The sequence below is a fragment of the Podarcis bocagei genome, assembly GCF_964188305.1.
Source record: "Podarcis bocagei genome assembly, chromosome: 1".
NCBI lineage: Eukaryota > Metazoa > Chordata > Lepidosauria > Squamata > Lacertidae > Podarcis > Podarcis bocagei.
Window position 1 is genome coordinate 51,680,555 of NC_138125.1, and position 15,332 is coordinate 51,695,886.

General features: G+C 42.5%; 1 protein-coding gene and 1 long non-coding RNA gene across 5 annotated transcripts in view; one reads left to right on the forward strand and one right to left on the reverse strand.

The window, feature by feature from the left end:
- Nucleotides 1-14,886, forward strand: part of SPI1 (Spi-1 proto-oncogene) — a 30,306-nt gene extending 15,420 nt beyond the window's left edge. For 2 of the 4 annotated variants that reach the window (XM_081166408.1, XM_081166409.1), the window contains 4 exons: nucleotides 454-547; nucleotides 8,533-8,753; nucleotides 11,676-11,829; nucleotides 14,083-14,886. In XM_081166408.1, coding sequence (XP_081022534.1) covers nucleotides 454-547; nucleotides 8,533-8,753; nucleotides 11,676-11,829; nucleotides 14,083-14,399 — 786 coding nt within the window. In that variant the 3' untranslated portion in view covers nucleotides 14,400-14,886. The remainder of the gene's footprint in view (nucleotides 1-453; nucleotides 548-8,532; nucleotides 8,754-11,675; nucleotides 11,830-14,082) is intronic. The other 2 variants (XM_081166410.1, XM_081166411.1) reach the window with 2 other exon arrangements.
- Nucleotides 1-15,332, reverse strand: part of LOC308571765 — a 28,045-nt gene that overhangs the window by 9,147 nt on the left and 3,566 nt on the right. The window lies entirely within an intron of this gene.

Genomic DNA, 15,332 nt, shown 5'->3' on the forward strand with positions numbered 1-15,332 from the left:
ACTTCCATGGTCTGATTTACCGGTACTTATTAACCCCCTGCATCTGTAATACCAAACTGCTTTTTAATTTTAGCTTGGATTCTGTAATCTCCCTAATGTTGTTATAGTTTGTACCGTTATACCCTTCTGATTGTGGTGATGATACATATTCTGCCCCCTACTGTATTTCTCCCTACTAATACCACTCTTGTGCTGGATCCCTAAAAATTGCTGATACGCCCCAGCTAAGGCTCTCAACTATTCTAAGGTCTAACCACATCGGAGAGATAATGTTTTAATGCTTTCCAATCACTGCTTCAATACTTTCTCCACCATTCATGCTGATATGTATTGTTCCAGCCGACATACATATCTGTAGTGTTTTGCTCTTCCCCAATCCTATCCTTTTCGATTGGCAGAGGACATAATGTTGGTCTTTGAATGCTCATGTCTAACAATTCCTCCCTCTTGCAGCCCTCTGAAGATCTGATATCCTATGAGTCAGACATCTACAGGCAATCCCATGACAGTTACCAGTATCTGAACAGTGATGCAGATAGTCATGGCGGTAAGTGAGCTGTAAGGCCTCTGGGAAGAATAGAGTGATGGGTTTGGGGACATTTGGAGGAGGAATGATGTGTCTTGTCTATTAAGCACATTTTTCAGTAATAATGTTTCATATGCTTAATGCCAGCACTGCCACTGAGTTAAAGCAATTCCAGACCACTTGGATTACGTTAAAGAACACAAGTAACTTTCAGGAAGTAGTTAACTGTTGCACCATCATCTCATAGACCAGGTGCAGGGAATCTTTAGTCCTCCAGATGTTGCAAAACTGCAACTTTCATCAACCCCAGTTAGCATGTTCAATGACTAGGAATGATCTGAGTTATAGATCAGCAATGTCTAGGGAGTCAAACGTTTCCTGCTCCAGTCATAGACCATAAGCTAGATTGTTTGCTTATTTTCATTGCAGCTCCCACAACACAATATATTGGTGACAAGGGATTGTTTGCTGTAAAGCAAGCATGGCCAAACTTGGCCCTCCAGATGTTTTGGGACTACAACTCCCATCAGCCCTAGCTAACAGGACCAGTGTTCAGGGAGGATGAGAATTGTCCGAAAAAATCTGGAGGACCGAGTTTGGGGATGCCTGCTGTAAAGGCACCTCTGAAATTGTTAGAACAACATTCTGGAGTCAGACTAAAGCTGCATACACACAAAATTTTATTCTAGAATCCATGGAATCCAAGTCCACACAGTCTAGATCTATTGCAGGCATGGCCAAACTTGGCCCTCCAGATGTTTTGGGACTACAATTCCAATCCTCCCTGACCACTGGTCCTGTTAGTTAGGGATGATGGGAGTTGTAGTCCCAAAGCATCTGGAGGGCCAAGTTTGGCCATGCCTGATCTATTGTATATATTTTTGCCCTTGAAAAGCACATACTGAGAAATTATTAAAACTGATTCTGTATTACTCAGCAGTGTATCCATTTGAAAACCACAATAGGGGGCGTATCCACACCTGTCCAATGGCATTGTTGGTGGGTATATACCAAGATCACAATCACCACTTCCTTCTTTATTCACCTGGGGCATGTTCAGGAAGGAAAAGATGTGGATAATCTAATCAAGAGGAGAATTTTCAAAGGTGTATCAAGAAGCCATAACCATCCTTGTAGATGGCACATCTAGACTCAATCTATTTTTTAAAAAAATGATATTTATTGAAAATTTTAAAATTACAAAGGAAAAAAGAAGGAAAAAACAAGGAAAAGAGAAAAAGAAAGACAACAATAGATAAAAGTAACAATTAAACAATACAAATCAATAGAAACCAAAATCAAAAAGAAAAAACAAAACACACAATACAACAAAGTCAAAAAACAAAGATATACAACAAATTTAAAAACAAATCCAATATTCCCAAATCCTTAACTTTCATTAACTTATTTCATCGACCTCCTCACACCTCCCTTTTTTGTATTCTAGTTGTTAATTATCTCAGCAAATCCTTTTCATCTTTTGCAATATTCTGTCATTAAATTACCTTAATCTATTTTAACCTTATCTTACCATAAAAAACCCTAAAACTTAAATCTTACTTATACCAAATTCTTTTAACCATATCATATTCTTACATAATTCTTTTTAACATTTCTGCTAAAGCCAAATAATTTCATTCCAACATTTTTCTAATACTCGTTAATTTTACGATACTTTTCTAAATAAATTTTTAAAACTTTCTTCCAATCTTCATCCATCCTCTCTTCTCCTGGTCTCGGGTTTTGTCAGTCCTTTCTGTCCCATCCATCTAGTCCATCAGCCTGGTGACCTTATATCCGAGGCTCTTAGGTCTTTTCCTTGTCCCTTCCGCAGGTCTTCTTCATGTTTATACCTGTACTTTACTTTGTCTTCTGCTCCTTTCACTCTGGGAGACTCCAACTTGACAATATATTTGTCCCTTCTCGACAAGTCAGCCCCTTTTCCATAGTCAACACTGAAATCCATGTGATACTTAAAGGCATGTTTCAAGGCCCCTCCAAAATTAGGGGCCCCCACAGCTCCGATCTCCCCCCGGCCTAAAGCCAGACTTGAAAAGTCAAAACATCTCTGCATAGGGGGGTCCATCCAGCCCCCCATCTCCAAGCCAAGCAGAACTCCATCTCTCCAAGTCTGACTCTTTCCAGGTTCATTCATCAAGTCCAACGACTCATGTTCCTGCTGGGCCACAGCTCCCTCCATCTCTGCCACCCGAGGTCCAGCAACAGCCTCCTCCCTCATCTCATCTGTCAAAGCGCATTCCTGGATTAATTCCTGAGTGGGTTCTATATAGGTACCCACTGCCTGTCCAAAATTTCCTATCGCAGCTGTCATCAAATCCATTTTCTCATCTAACTGTTCCAATAAAGCACTTGTCTTGCAAAAGGCAAGCACCAAAGCCTCTGAGCACATTCTTGTTCAAGGTCGAAGTCTGGTCCCACGATCTTTAATCTTTTACAGCTGCAAAACTCCCCAGTTCAACTTAAAAACAGTTTCACAAGCTCCCTCTAGGGGAAGCAATTTCTATTTGTATTCGTCTTTTTTTCTCCTTTTTTTTTTAAAGGCAGATTTAGCAACAAAGTTTTCCTTTTTCAGATATTTTGTCAATATTTTGTTCCTTTTAAAAGCGAAAGGGAACAATGGAATCAATATGTTTCTATTCTTTTAACTATCTGTCAAAAACGTTTGTCCATAGTCAATGAACTTCTCCAAAACGTCTGTCTTGACACCCTGCTCCCAGGTTCAAGACGGTGGAAAATTACCTTTCTTTACTCTCTTCTGCAGGTTTAAACAGTCTAAAAAAGGTTCCCCCCTCTTCTCCTGCTTCCAAGGGGAGTTCAGTAATTTTAAATGATGAAAATTTAGTCCTTTACAAACGACTTTCTGAACTCTAGCTTGCCATGTCTTTGCTTCAATCTATCTACAAAAAGTGGAAGGCGGACTTCCTGTTTAGACCTTCCCGCTTTCGGTGCCTAATTAAAAAATTTTCACAGTCCAATTTTCCGTTCTACTCACGGGCAGTTGTTTGAAATCCAATTGTCCACAGGAAAAAGTCAGCGCTCTCCGGCAACAGCAATGCAGCTTCACTCCGTGAAAGAAGCAGTCGATTCAAAGCACCGCGCCACTCACCCCACGTCGCTCCGGATCCCCAAAACAGGGTTTCCCCGCAAGTGGAGGGGGCGCAAAGGTGCCAGTCGAATCCCACGTCCACAGGCTTCTCCCGCCTGTGGTTTTTGATGGGTCTCCGCCTCGCCGTGGCGGTTCAGACCCTGTTTTCCACGGAGCGGGTTCCTCCCGATCGGAGGAAATCCGCCATTGCCAGAGGCGCCAACCCGGAAGTCACATCTAGACTCAATCTAGATTGAAAGCAGCATGTTGAGGACGAACGGGAATGATACCGGATTGAGAAAAACTACATTTTGTGTGTGTGCTACAAATGGATTAGTGTGACTGCAGCCTATGTCTGTTAGAAAGGAAGGGAAGTGTTCCCCCCGCCATCTCCACTATGACTAAAATGGCTGCATTAAGCAATATTTGAAGTGAGTAGGCCAGCTTCTTGTGACTATTCTCCTGAGTGGCTTTCCTGTTTCCAAGAAGCTAATGAATGCTATTTCTTAGGAAGAAAAAAATTATTTTGACCATTTAGCCCTATTTGGCATTCCCCTCCACAAAACTGTAACTTTATTGAGAGGGAGAACAGAACTCAATCAACTAGAGTTGACCCCACCATCTTGTTCCCTTCTATGTTCCTCCACTCCAATGGAGGACACAATCACATAGAGGATAAGAGAGTGAAAAGGCCTAAAGTGGTGCCCAAACATTTGCCATTGCTAGTTCCCTTTACAGAGCCTTCACGAAATTATAAAGACACAACACAATTTTATTTACTGAAGAATCAATATATTGCCTTTCAAAAGAGAGTTTTCTCAAGGTGGCTTGCAATTAATAGAAACATCTAAAACTGATTTCTAAAAATATTTAACTTAAAACAACAGCATATAACACATTCTAATCAGCCAAAAAGCCTTACATTGTTTTAAAACAGATAAAAGACATATCAGATCCCACCTCATCATTTCAACTGATTTGAAATAAAAAAGGCATTTCAAACCCATTTATAAGCAAACAGAGACGAAGCACACATTTCTAAACTGGCAAAAATAGCTATAGCCAACCATCTAATATGTAGATTGTTGTTGTATCTAATACTCAGATGGTGGTGGTGGTGTCTACAATTTCTTGGCCTTGTGAAATAATACAGGTCCTGCCCTTATAAAAGAGAATAGGGAATGGAGCTCTAAATTATGGGCTGTTTCCCCATTCCTGCTAAGGAATAATGCATGTGTTTACAAAAAAGAGCAATCTCTTAATTTAGGTGTTCCTGGACTACAACTCCCATCATCTTTGACTCTGTTGGTCGTACTGGCTAGGGTTGATGGGCACTGGAGTCCAACAGCATCTGGAGGGACGCAAGTTCCCCGTCACTGCCTTAATTGGTTCATCTTTAGCTGTCAGACTAAAATGGGTTTATCTGCACGTTGTTATCCTGATTGTAAGGAGTCAAGCGTAGGTTAGCAATAAAACACCCGGTGTCAGTGAAGTTAACTTTTTATTCAAAGAAGCCAAAACAGCACAGGCCTAGTGATCACAGCAACTCTTCCCAGTATGTATTGCTCCAATGGGGCAGTTGTGAGGACTGAAGGTCCCAATCTTCCCACAGCTGCCTAAGTCCCCTCCTCTCCAGCATTTTCCCCAAGCAGTCATAAATTGCGACTGTGTACAACCAATCTCTTTTCATTTCTCTGCGTGTTCTAGAACACCAAGGGGAAGAGGAGCTTGTCGAGGCAGGAGGGGGAGACTCTCTGGCTTCTTCAGCAGCTGCCTCATTGCTGCCTCTTGGCCCTCATCCACTTCTGCCTCTGAGCCTGGACTGCTCTCTGCCACAGACTCTTCCTGCTCACTAAACCCTGTTGCCTCTTCAGCTTCTGACACCTCCTCCTTCCCATCTTCTCCTTCTGACCACTTATCATTGTCCCACAACCAGTCCCCTAGATCTGAGCCTTCTTTCCCTGGGGGTTCCCTGGGGGTTCCCCAGCTGGTGCCTCCCACCACCCCTTTGTACCCAGTCAGCCCATAAGACTGATGTGCACAGGCACATGAATATATGAACCTTCTTAAGTGCATGGAAAACAAATCCCAAGAAGCCTACTGATTTTTGTCACTGGAGTGCTCCCCACCCCACCCCAACCACAGCCAATGGAAAGTATAGAAAAACATTTGATGGGAATTCTCAGACAAACTTAATGTATTCTGCCACCACACATGTGGGTTTGTTTTGAGACATTTTACTGTTCTGAGAGGCATTTAATTTGGCTTAGGGTAGTAAAATGTCCTCAAACACTGTTTGTGTAAAATATTTTGCCCTGCTTAAGAGGCGATATTTATGTACTGCCACTTAGCAAAGCTTCTGAGGGGCTTACCCACACACCCACACACCCCAACTCCAATCTCCTTTGCCCATAACAGCTGCCCTGTTAATTAACACATGGGAGAAACAAGCCACCTGAGCTGTTCTCTTGTCAAATAACTGATATATGCAGAGGAACTAGACTTCTTTGAAGAAAGAGAAAAGAGAAAGGTCCATGCTAATTTGTATTTCTCTCTTTTGTTGTTGTTCTTTCTCTTCCCACTTTCTGTATCCTTCAGTCTCTCCTCTTGGGTTAAATCTTGTTACTATTGTCAATATGAAAATCTGACCAACTTTTGTTTGAAGTTCCAAAGAAGGAAGGAAGTGGGTTACAGAAACACCCCGTGTGTAGCAGTCACCTCAAAAGAGGGAGGGGTAGGCCACAAAGAATTTTGCCGATCATACCTGACAACAGTCACATTTTGATTTCGGTTTGTTTTGTAAAAATCCTGTGTTAAAGTTTGATGAAATCAAGAGTGAAATATAAGAAATATGGGTGATTTATGGGTAGCTAGTGGCTAATATTTAATAAAAGACAGAAACATGTAAAAGTTCTCCCGTATGAATGATTTTCTATGTTGCTGTGGACACACTGTACCTTTAAAGCACATTCAGAACACATCAATTATGGGCGCAGCAGTTTGTTAAGGGTTGATGGGATTTTTAATTCTCTGAGGGGTAAATTACACTGCCCAGAATTCTTTGAGGGGAAGAATGGGCTTCAAACATACAGTGTGTACACAGCTGAAGTGGGGAGCAAATATACCACCACTCTACCCCATGGGTAGAGATAGGGGAAGTGGGTCTTGTCCTTCCTTTAACCTTTCACTATATTAGACAAACACTTTCCATGTCTCTACAGCAAACAATTCTCTCACATCCTCTTTCATTTCACATGACATTTCTCAGAATGACTCTGGCATTTAAAAGCCACCCAACTCGTACGGATATTTCACTGGAGAACAAACAAAAACTTCACCCTTTCCCCACACCATCTTTAGAGCTGGACATAGGAACCAACTTCTAGAGGACGTAGGGGCTTCAGCCCCGACAATAAAATATTTGAGGGAGCTGGGCCCCATCAACAAAGTTGATGGGCATTGCCATTCAAATAGTGTGTGTGTGTATCGTGTGATCGATTTCGTGGGGCAGGGCTTACCTGGGCCCCCACAATATTTTATTCAAGTTGGCACCCCTGGAGCTAGAAGCGAGGGAAAACAGACAACCACCCCCACTGAACATTTGTGAATTGCAAAGAATGTGTAGGAGTGTAAGTGTCATAGCTTAGCAGCAAAACACTTTTGCATGCACAGGGAGTTCCAGATTCAGTCCCTAACATCTCCAGTTGGAAGGATCTCGGGACTGGAGGGCTGGGAAAGAACCAGAACTTTCAGTTGGGTTTGGAAATGAATCAGGACCCAGCAAATATAATAAAGTACTGGCATAACATGTTTCTAATACCCGATGTGTTAGCACGCTTGCAGCCACATTGTGTACCAACTCAAGTTTCTGTACCATTTTCAAAAGCAGTCTAAGTGAATAACTCCAACCAGAAGGTTACAAGCTCATGGCTCACTGAAGCCAGGCTCTCTCTGCCTAGATCAGGGGTAGTCAACCTTTTTATACCTACCACCCACTGATGCATCTTTCTTGATGGTAAAATTTCCTTACTGCCCACCAGTGCTCAATGGAAGGAGGATTCAACTTGTGGCATAGAACCCCCTACTGCCCACCTAGAATCCTGAAAGGCCCACTAGTGGGCGGTAGGGACCAGGTTGACAACCCCTGGTCTAGAGTGGTAATTGGCATACCACTCTAAGCCAATAAAAAGTGTTCGGAGCCTTCTTGTGTCTCTAGGGGCCATACTATGAAACTCCTCCCTTAAACATGAAACCCCCTCTAATATGTTGTATACTACCCAACCAAGCAGACAGATCACACAGTTATGGCACCTATACATTGACTTGGGTTTTGCCATCACCCAATCCATTACCATGGACAAGAACTGATTTAGCATCCGACCTGAGTGAAATGAAAAAGAGAGATAAGTGTCATCCATCTACACAAGACAGTGCATTCCAAATTGCTGGATCAAAACTGAGATCCAGGCACTGAGTGCCTGTCGTGCTGCTCCCTGTACTTCCTTGGGCCTACCAAACAAGGACTGATCCAGTGGAGAGTGATGGTGAGCCCACTGCCTTTTAAATGTCCAACAATGCTCCAGAGTGGCACTTTATCAGGGCACTGTGGGGAATTTTAAGTGGTGAGCAGCTCACAGCTGCCTGCTGATGATTGCAGTGCTGTTGTTCACTGCCAACAGTACGTCGCACATGCACAAATGACTCATTGCTCTGAGTTTGTGTTTCAAACCTGTTGAGATCTGCAGAAACCTAAATCCTGCCCCAGATAACAAGATCCAGTTCAAATTCCATGTGTTTGTCTGGAAACAAGATCTATGTCGAACGATACTGGAAAGAGTTGTAGCTAGCTCCTTGGTACTGTTCATAAACAGAGAACTGAATGATTTGCTTCTGTGTTTAGCAGGTGAATTGTTTTTATGTCCATCAGACCACTGCTGGGAATATCACCCCCACCACCTGCACCCGGAGTTTGAGACCTTTGGGGACAACCACTTTGCAGAGCTCCAAAGCGTCCAGCCACCTCAGTTGCAGCAGCTGTACCGGCATATGGAGATAGAACAGATGCATGTTCTAGATCCTGGGATCCCTGCCACACACTTTGGGATCAACCACAACCATCAGGTACAAGAAGCACCTTGTTATGTACCTCTGTAGAAATGCCTTATCGCTTTTCTTTCTTTTCTTTTCTGAACACCAGGTTTCAGTATGAGGGAGAAGAGACCCTGGCAGGAAATGTTATGGAAAATCTGATCCACAGTAGAAACTGTTGCTGTACAATCAAACCATGATACTGACATAGATGAACAGAGATACCAAATGAGGGTTGAGATAGGTGTTGCCTGTAGTAGTTTGTAGCCTTCCCTTGACTTTAACAACAACACAATACAAGCTGTCACTTCAAGAGCCTAATTAAATGCAGCACTTGAAGTTGCATACTTTTTTTTTTTTTTTACTAGAAACAGTAGGAATGAGGACATTAGGACCCAGACTCTAGGGCAGGCATGGCCAAACTTGGCCCGCCAGCTGTTTTGGACTACAATTCCCATCATCCCTGACCACTGGTCCTGTTAGCTAGGGATGATGTGAGTTGTAGTCCCAAAACAGCTGGAGGGCCAAGTTTGGCCATGCCTGCTTTAGGGCATAGAAGTTTTAATAATCCCTTTCTTCCTTGCTGTTGTCCCAACAATAATCACCCCCCTGATGGTGCTATTAGCTCCAGAAGGGAAGTACCCATTGCCTCCTTATGGGGAAATGACAGGATGGAAGGAGTTGCATGACATTTCTTTTATCCAATCCAAATCCCACACACTGCTAAGCTCCCCCCCCCCCGCCCTCTCCATGCCTTCCCTTCCTACCCAGCCTTAGTAGGCCTGCAAAGAGAAGTAGAATGTTTTGCCCAGTGCTTTTTTCCTTAAAAACACACATTTAGGGGTACTCTCATTTTCCTACTCATATTGAAATACTGCCCCCCAATGAGGCCAAGCTTAGATTCACAAAATGTTGAGGTGTATACATACCCCTGTGCCCCCCAGGAAAAAAGCCCTGGTTTTGCCTACACGGTGACTCAGAGAGCAGCTGGATTCAGTGGCTACTATTGGGTGTAACCAAACTGTTATAGCTACTCTGTTGTAGAGATGGGAGTTTCCTTTCCATGACAGAGAACACCAGCTCACCAAAAAGAGGAAAGGCACTAATATTTTTGGACCGTAAATTGAAATGGATTTTAAAAAGAAAAAAGCGGAGCAGAAACCTTTTGAATGAATGAATGAATGAATGATATGAGCACACAAGAAGAGCAGCTAGGCAGGGCAGAGTTAAACATCCTTTCCTTGCGCGATGCAATCTTGAAGGAAATCCCCCATGCACCCACTTACCTAGAATCCCTCATGATGTAACGTAACGTAACCACTTCAAGGTTTCAACTACTTTGAGGATTGTTGTCTTTTTTGCAATCAAGTAGCATATAAATTTTACAAAATATATAGTAAAATAGCATGTAGGCCCTCAGAAACTGGCTGTGTGTTTGTGTGTAAATATTACAAATTAAAACAGAGTTTCTTAACTCCACACTCACTGGCTCCTCTTGTGCCTTAGGCCATCACACTAACTTTATCTGCACTCCTTCCCACTTAGCGTTGCTGGTGAAGGAATACATTTTCATTGCCTCTAAGAGCTTTCATAGGAAAGCAGATCTGCAGTTCTGTATCAGGGAGAATAAACATGTTACTCACATGGCACAGTTACATTATCTTGCTGCTACTTAGCCCAGATGTGAAACCCACAATAGTTTTAATTGAAACCTCTTGAAAATTAATATTCCACTTGCTATCACCTTAGTAAATGATGCTAGAAGGGGAAAAGACAGGCTGGCTGCATGCGGGGCAAAATTTCACAGGCAACATTGTCTTCCCTCTTGGCAGAGAAATTATTATTATTATTATTATTATTATTATTATTATTATTAAAATCATTATTACACCCTTCATCTGCAGACATATAGAAGCATATATTAGTTAAAATAACTTACACAAATGAATGAAACTCTAAACTTCCCTTGCCTCTCTACTACACAAACACACACCCCATCTCTAAGGCTGCAGTTTTGTTTAACTATAAGGTGCTCAGTGTGACTCAGTGGATAAGGTCAGTAGTTTTACCCTTGAATATTTGGCAGGAAATGTGCACACACAGTTACCCAATTCCAGCCCTTCCAACCTTACTCATCTCCAGACAATTTGCCAAGTCATTAACCGCTTGTTGCTGTGCCCCTGAAGCAACATAATTGCACATTCTTTACTGAGGCATTTCGGAATAACATCAACAGAAAAACATCAGATGTCCAATGCCTGACCTACTGGGCAACCGAAGTCATGGGCAAAGTTCCATTACTTATCTTATCTTTCAAGGTGCCCTTTCTGTCCCTCTTTGTTCCAAACACACTTGTGACATATTTCTTGTACATATGACCAAAGACAAGGATCAGGCATTTGCTTTTATGGACAAATGAAACAGTTCTCTCTCTCTCTCTCTCTCTCTCTCTCTCTCTCTCTCTCTCTCTCTCTCTCTCTCTCTCTCTGTTTTTCCCAGCGAACACTACTGTGCCTTTTTTGCAGGTAAATGCACCTGTGAGTTGGCACTCCAATCAAAATTACATATTTCTGAACTGCTCATGAGTTGTTTGTAAGAAAGGGCCACATCTACACTAAGAAGAGAGCTCAAAGCATGCTTACAGTGCTACGAGAGCCTTTTAGTATTATAATATTTTGTTGGAAGCTGCCCAGAGTTGCTGGAGAAACCCAGCCAGATGGGTGAGGTATAATAATAATAACAATAACAATAACAATAACAACAACAACAATAATTAGTGTTTGTCTGTATGGATCCTGAGCATGGTAATGAAAAGAAATAACTTAAATGTGATTGACTGAGAGTTCTTTAATTTCCCATGTCACTCTTGCTGCGACATCCACCTTCTTTAATTGGAGTATTTTCCATTCCCACCACACTCCTTTATCCCCAATACTTTTTTTTTGCATCTGACAGGTTACATTTGTGCCTCGTACCGTGTGTGTGTATCCCTCTCACCACCGCAGTTCTGATGACGAAGATCCAGACAGACAGAGTCCACCACTGGAAGTATCAGATGGGGAGACTGATGTTAGGGAACCTGGCCCTGGGATTATAAGTGGAGAAGCAGGTAGGTAGTCAGCGCTAGGGATGCAACTCACTGTTGTGTACCAGTTCATCTTTTGGTTGCTTTATCATTACTCTAACTTGGTCTGTTGTGGTTCACATTTCATCAAATCTGGAGTATCCCAGCCTGGCATGGTGTTTTGCAAAAATAATATTATTTGTTATTCTCTTGACAGTAGCATGTTCCCCTTTTACATAATGGATATCATTATATTCCTATATTTTTCACTATTTACAATACTGCTACTGCTATTGATTGCCCATTATCAAGCAGCCATCCCCTGCCCCCCCCCAGCAGTTTTACTTTAAGCCTTATTTACTTGGGGTGGGAAACAAATCTAAAGATTTAAAAACATTGCCTGCATGTAAATGACAGAGATCACTAGCAAGACATCCCTGATGGGAATGGGCATTGTAACACAGTAACAAATCTCTATTGACTTCCCTTCCTCACGCAGAAGAAAAGATGGCAAGGCAATTGCTGCAAAATGCAAAGAAAGCAGCATTTTAAACTGACCTATATTTTGGATTATGCCATGTGTGCAGCGGCGGAGCTTCATGCTCCGGCACCGGGGGGCAGAGAGCAGGCTGGGGCATGGCTGGCGTGCATCCCGGGGGTGTGGTGTGCCACCTGCAGGGGTGTGGTGCCCAGCACGGGCGGGGCCCCACCAGGATCGCACTGCCAGGGGCGGTGCACTCCCCCTGCCCCCCTCTTCCTCCGCCAGTGCATGCGTTTGAGTCTGGTACAGAATGTTCATTGATGATGATGAAAGGAAGGATACAAAGTACACAGATGGGGTAACGTCTCCCTCCGCCCAATGAAATGTTGCAGAGGCTGGATGGGTGGATTTTTCCTTAGCATTTTGCAATAGTGAAACTGACATAGCTTTTGTGCAGCAATGTATGAGACGCTCGGAGAAACTCAGAGAATAATCATTTATTTTTTTAAAAGAATGCATATGTGTTTATAAAACTACTCCCATTCAATGTTATTACTTTAACTCGCTGCCCAAACATTCCCACACACAATGATGCAATGCAGAACTATTTAAGTAGGGAGACAGGGTAAGAAATACAACAATGAATGTTAATGGCTACCATTGTCACCTCAATAAAATAGAGTTCAATGGGAAATAAACTTCAGCATTTCTGAATTGCACAACCAAAACAATGACAATAAAGAGAGTAACGTTAGTTTAAGAAATAATTGTTCAATATGGCAAGGTTTTAAGGAAGCAGCATTGTTCATTCCATCAGATTGTGTGTGTGTGTGTATGTGTGTGGTATCAATAAAAAAAAACTTCCTGCTTGCCTGGTAAGTGAGTGAACTGCTGCAGAGCTCGTGTCCCTGTTTGATTACTGCAAAATTCCCTACCATCCCTAATCAACACCTTGCCCCGTTCTACCTTTCTGTCCTTATTTCCTTCTCTAGCCTGCCAATGGCCATACTTCCCTCTTCCAACTCATCTATACTGAAAACCTCCTGTTTTCTTGAGCAACTCCCTTGCCATCCCTCACTGCACATGCAAAAATTCCAGGTTCAATCCTGGCATCCTTACGTAGGACTTAGACTCCTGTCTGAAACCCTGGAGAGCTGCAGACAGTCATTTTAGACAACACTTCAACAAATTGTCTCATTTGGTATAAAGCAGTTTCTAAGGTCCTCACTAGAGCTGTGTGCAATTTGCCTCTCAAAATTCCCCACCTCATTTGTGAGGAGAAAAATTGGGGGGAATCATTTAACTGAATTACCTCAGCATGAAGAGAATCAGTGGCGTAGCGTGGGGGGTGCAGGGGGGCCCGGCCGCACCGGGCACAACATCTGGGGGTTAGGGTTAGGGGGCGCAAATCCACGGGTTAGGGGGTGCAAATTACTTGCCTTGCCCCGGGTGCTGACAACCCACGCTACGCCACTGAAGAGAATTTCTCTAATTGTTTCTTGAGGGTGGTGCTCCCCATTCAACAGTGGCAATAATATTGTGCCATTCATTTTTTGTAAGTTTCTGTGTTTGTGCATTGCTGCAAGTGGAATCAGCAGCAACTATGATGGCAGTTTGGCCACCATTTTGCAGCCTCTTCCAGTGCTCTGAATCTAGCGTTGTTCTGGGTTAGGGGTGGGGGATAGCAGCAGCCACAAATATGTGGCCTTTTTTTCTAGAAGAGGGAATGAGAAGAAGAAAAATCCCAGGAATCTTCTTTAAAAGATGTGACGTTTTGGCTCCTTTTCAAAAACGGCTTACTTTATTTCTTCCTACAGGCAGTAAAAAGAAAATCCGACTGTACCAGTTTCTTCTCGACCTGCTTCGAAGTGGAGATATGAAAGATAGTATCTGGTGGGTGGATAAGGATAAGGGCACTTTCCAGTTCTCCTCCAAGCACAAAGAAGCACTGGCTCACCGCTGGGGCATTCAGAAAGGCAACCGCAAGAAAATGACCTACCAGAAGATGGCACGGGCACTGAGAAACTACGGCAAGACTGGGGAGGTCAAGAAGGTCAAGAAGAAGTTGACCTATCAGTTTAGCGGAGAGGTGATGGGAAGGAGTGGTATGGATAGGAAGCACTATAGTCTTTGAAGGAGAGACCCTGGAATAATGAAAAGCCAGTTAATAAAGACACATGAGTTGGACTTAGCAGCAGAGGTTGCCAAACACATCTTTTACTATGCTTCCAAAGCCCTCATCTCTATCTCATTGAGGCGAAATTTCAACAGTGTTTCTGGTACGAATTCCCTTCTTCAGCTTTGAAATTCCTACAGAACCCAAATGCAACAGGTTGGACATCGCAGGGATTTTCTTTTTTTAAGGGAATGTATCTTATTTTCAGAAAATATTTCATTGTGCTGTAATTAAAATTTGCAGCTGACGGAAGTTTTTTGTCCTTCACAGGCAAGTCGCATTTCACCTTCAAAGACTCTGCCTTAGCTTACAGCTTAAAACTAGCATTAATACAGGCTCTGCTATAGTTCTCCATGGCTAGAGAGAAGTTTGCAGATCTTGGGAATATCTTACTGTGCAAATATTAATAACGTGTAAATATTTAATAAAATCAGGTTTAAGAAAAGCGTATTCCTGTAGTAATCTGTAATGGCTCATGAGTAAGTCTTGCAATCACTGAGTATCTATCCACAACACAGACTTATTATTAATCTGTAATGGTGCATATCTGCAGCCCAGATTTATTATTAATCATTCAAGTATAAAATGGTTAAATTGTAACGTGGAATTATTCATTTACTTAGAACGATATATATGATGATTTCAGGTGTTATTTTCACAATTTCCTGATATATGATTCATCAGTGGCAATCTTCAGGTTGCTAAAGTGTTGGTTTAACTCTCATATTCTCCCCTCCCCCCCTTTAAAAAAACTGTAGAGGAAAAGTGATTCCCAGTGATACCATAGCAATGAAAGATCCCTAAGAACACAGGGAGTTGACTTATAGTATACCAAGTCAAAGCAGTGGTCCAATATCAGCAGTATTGTGTACACTCTTAAGGGGTTTTCCA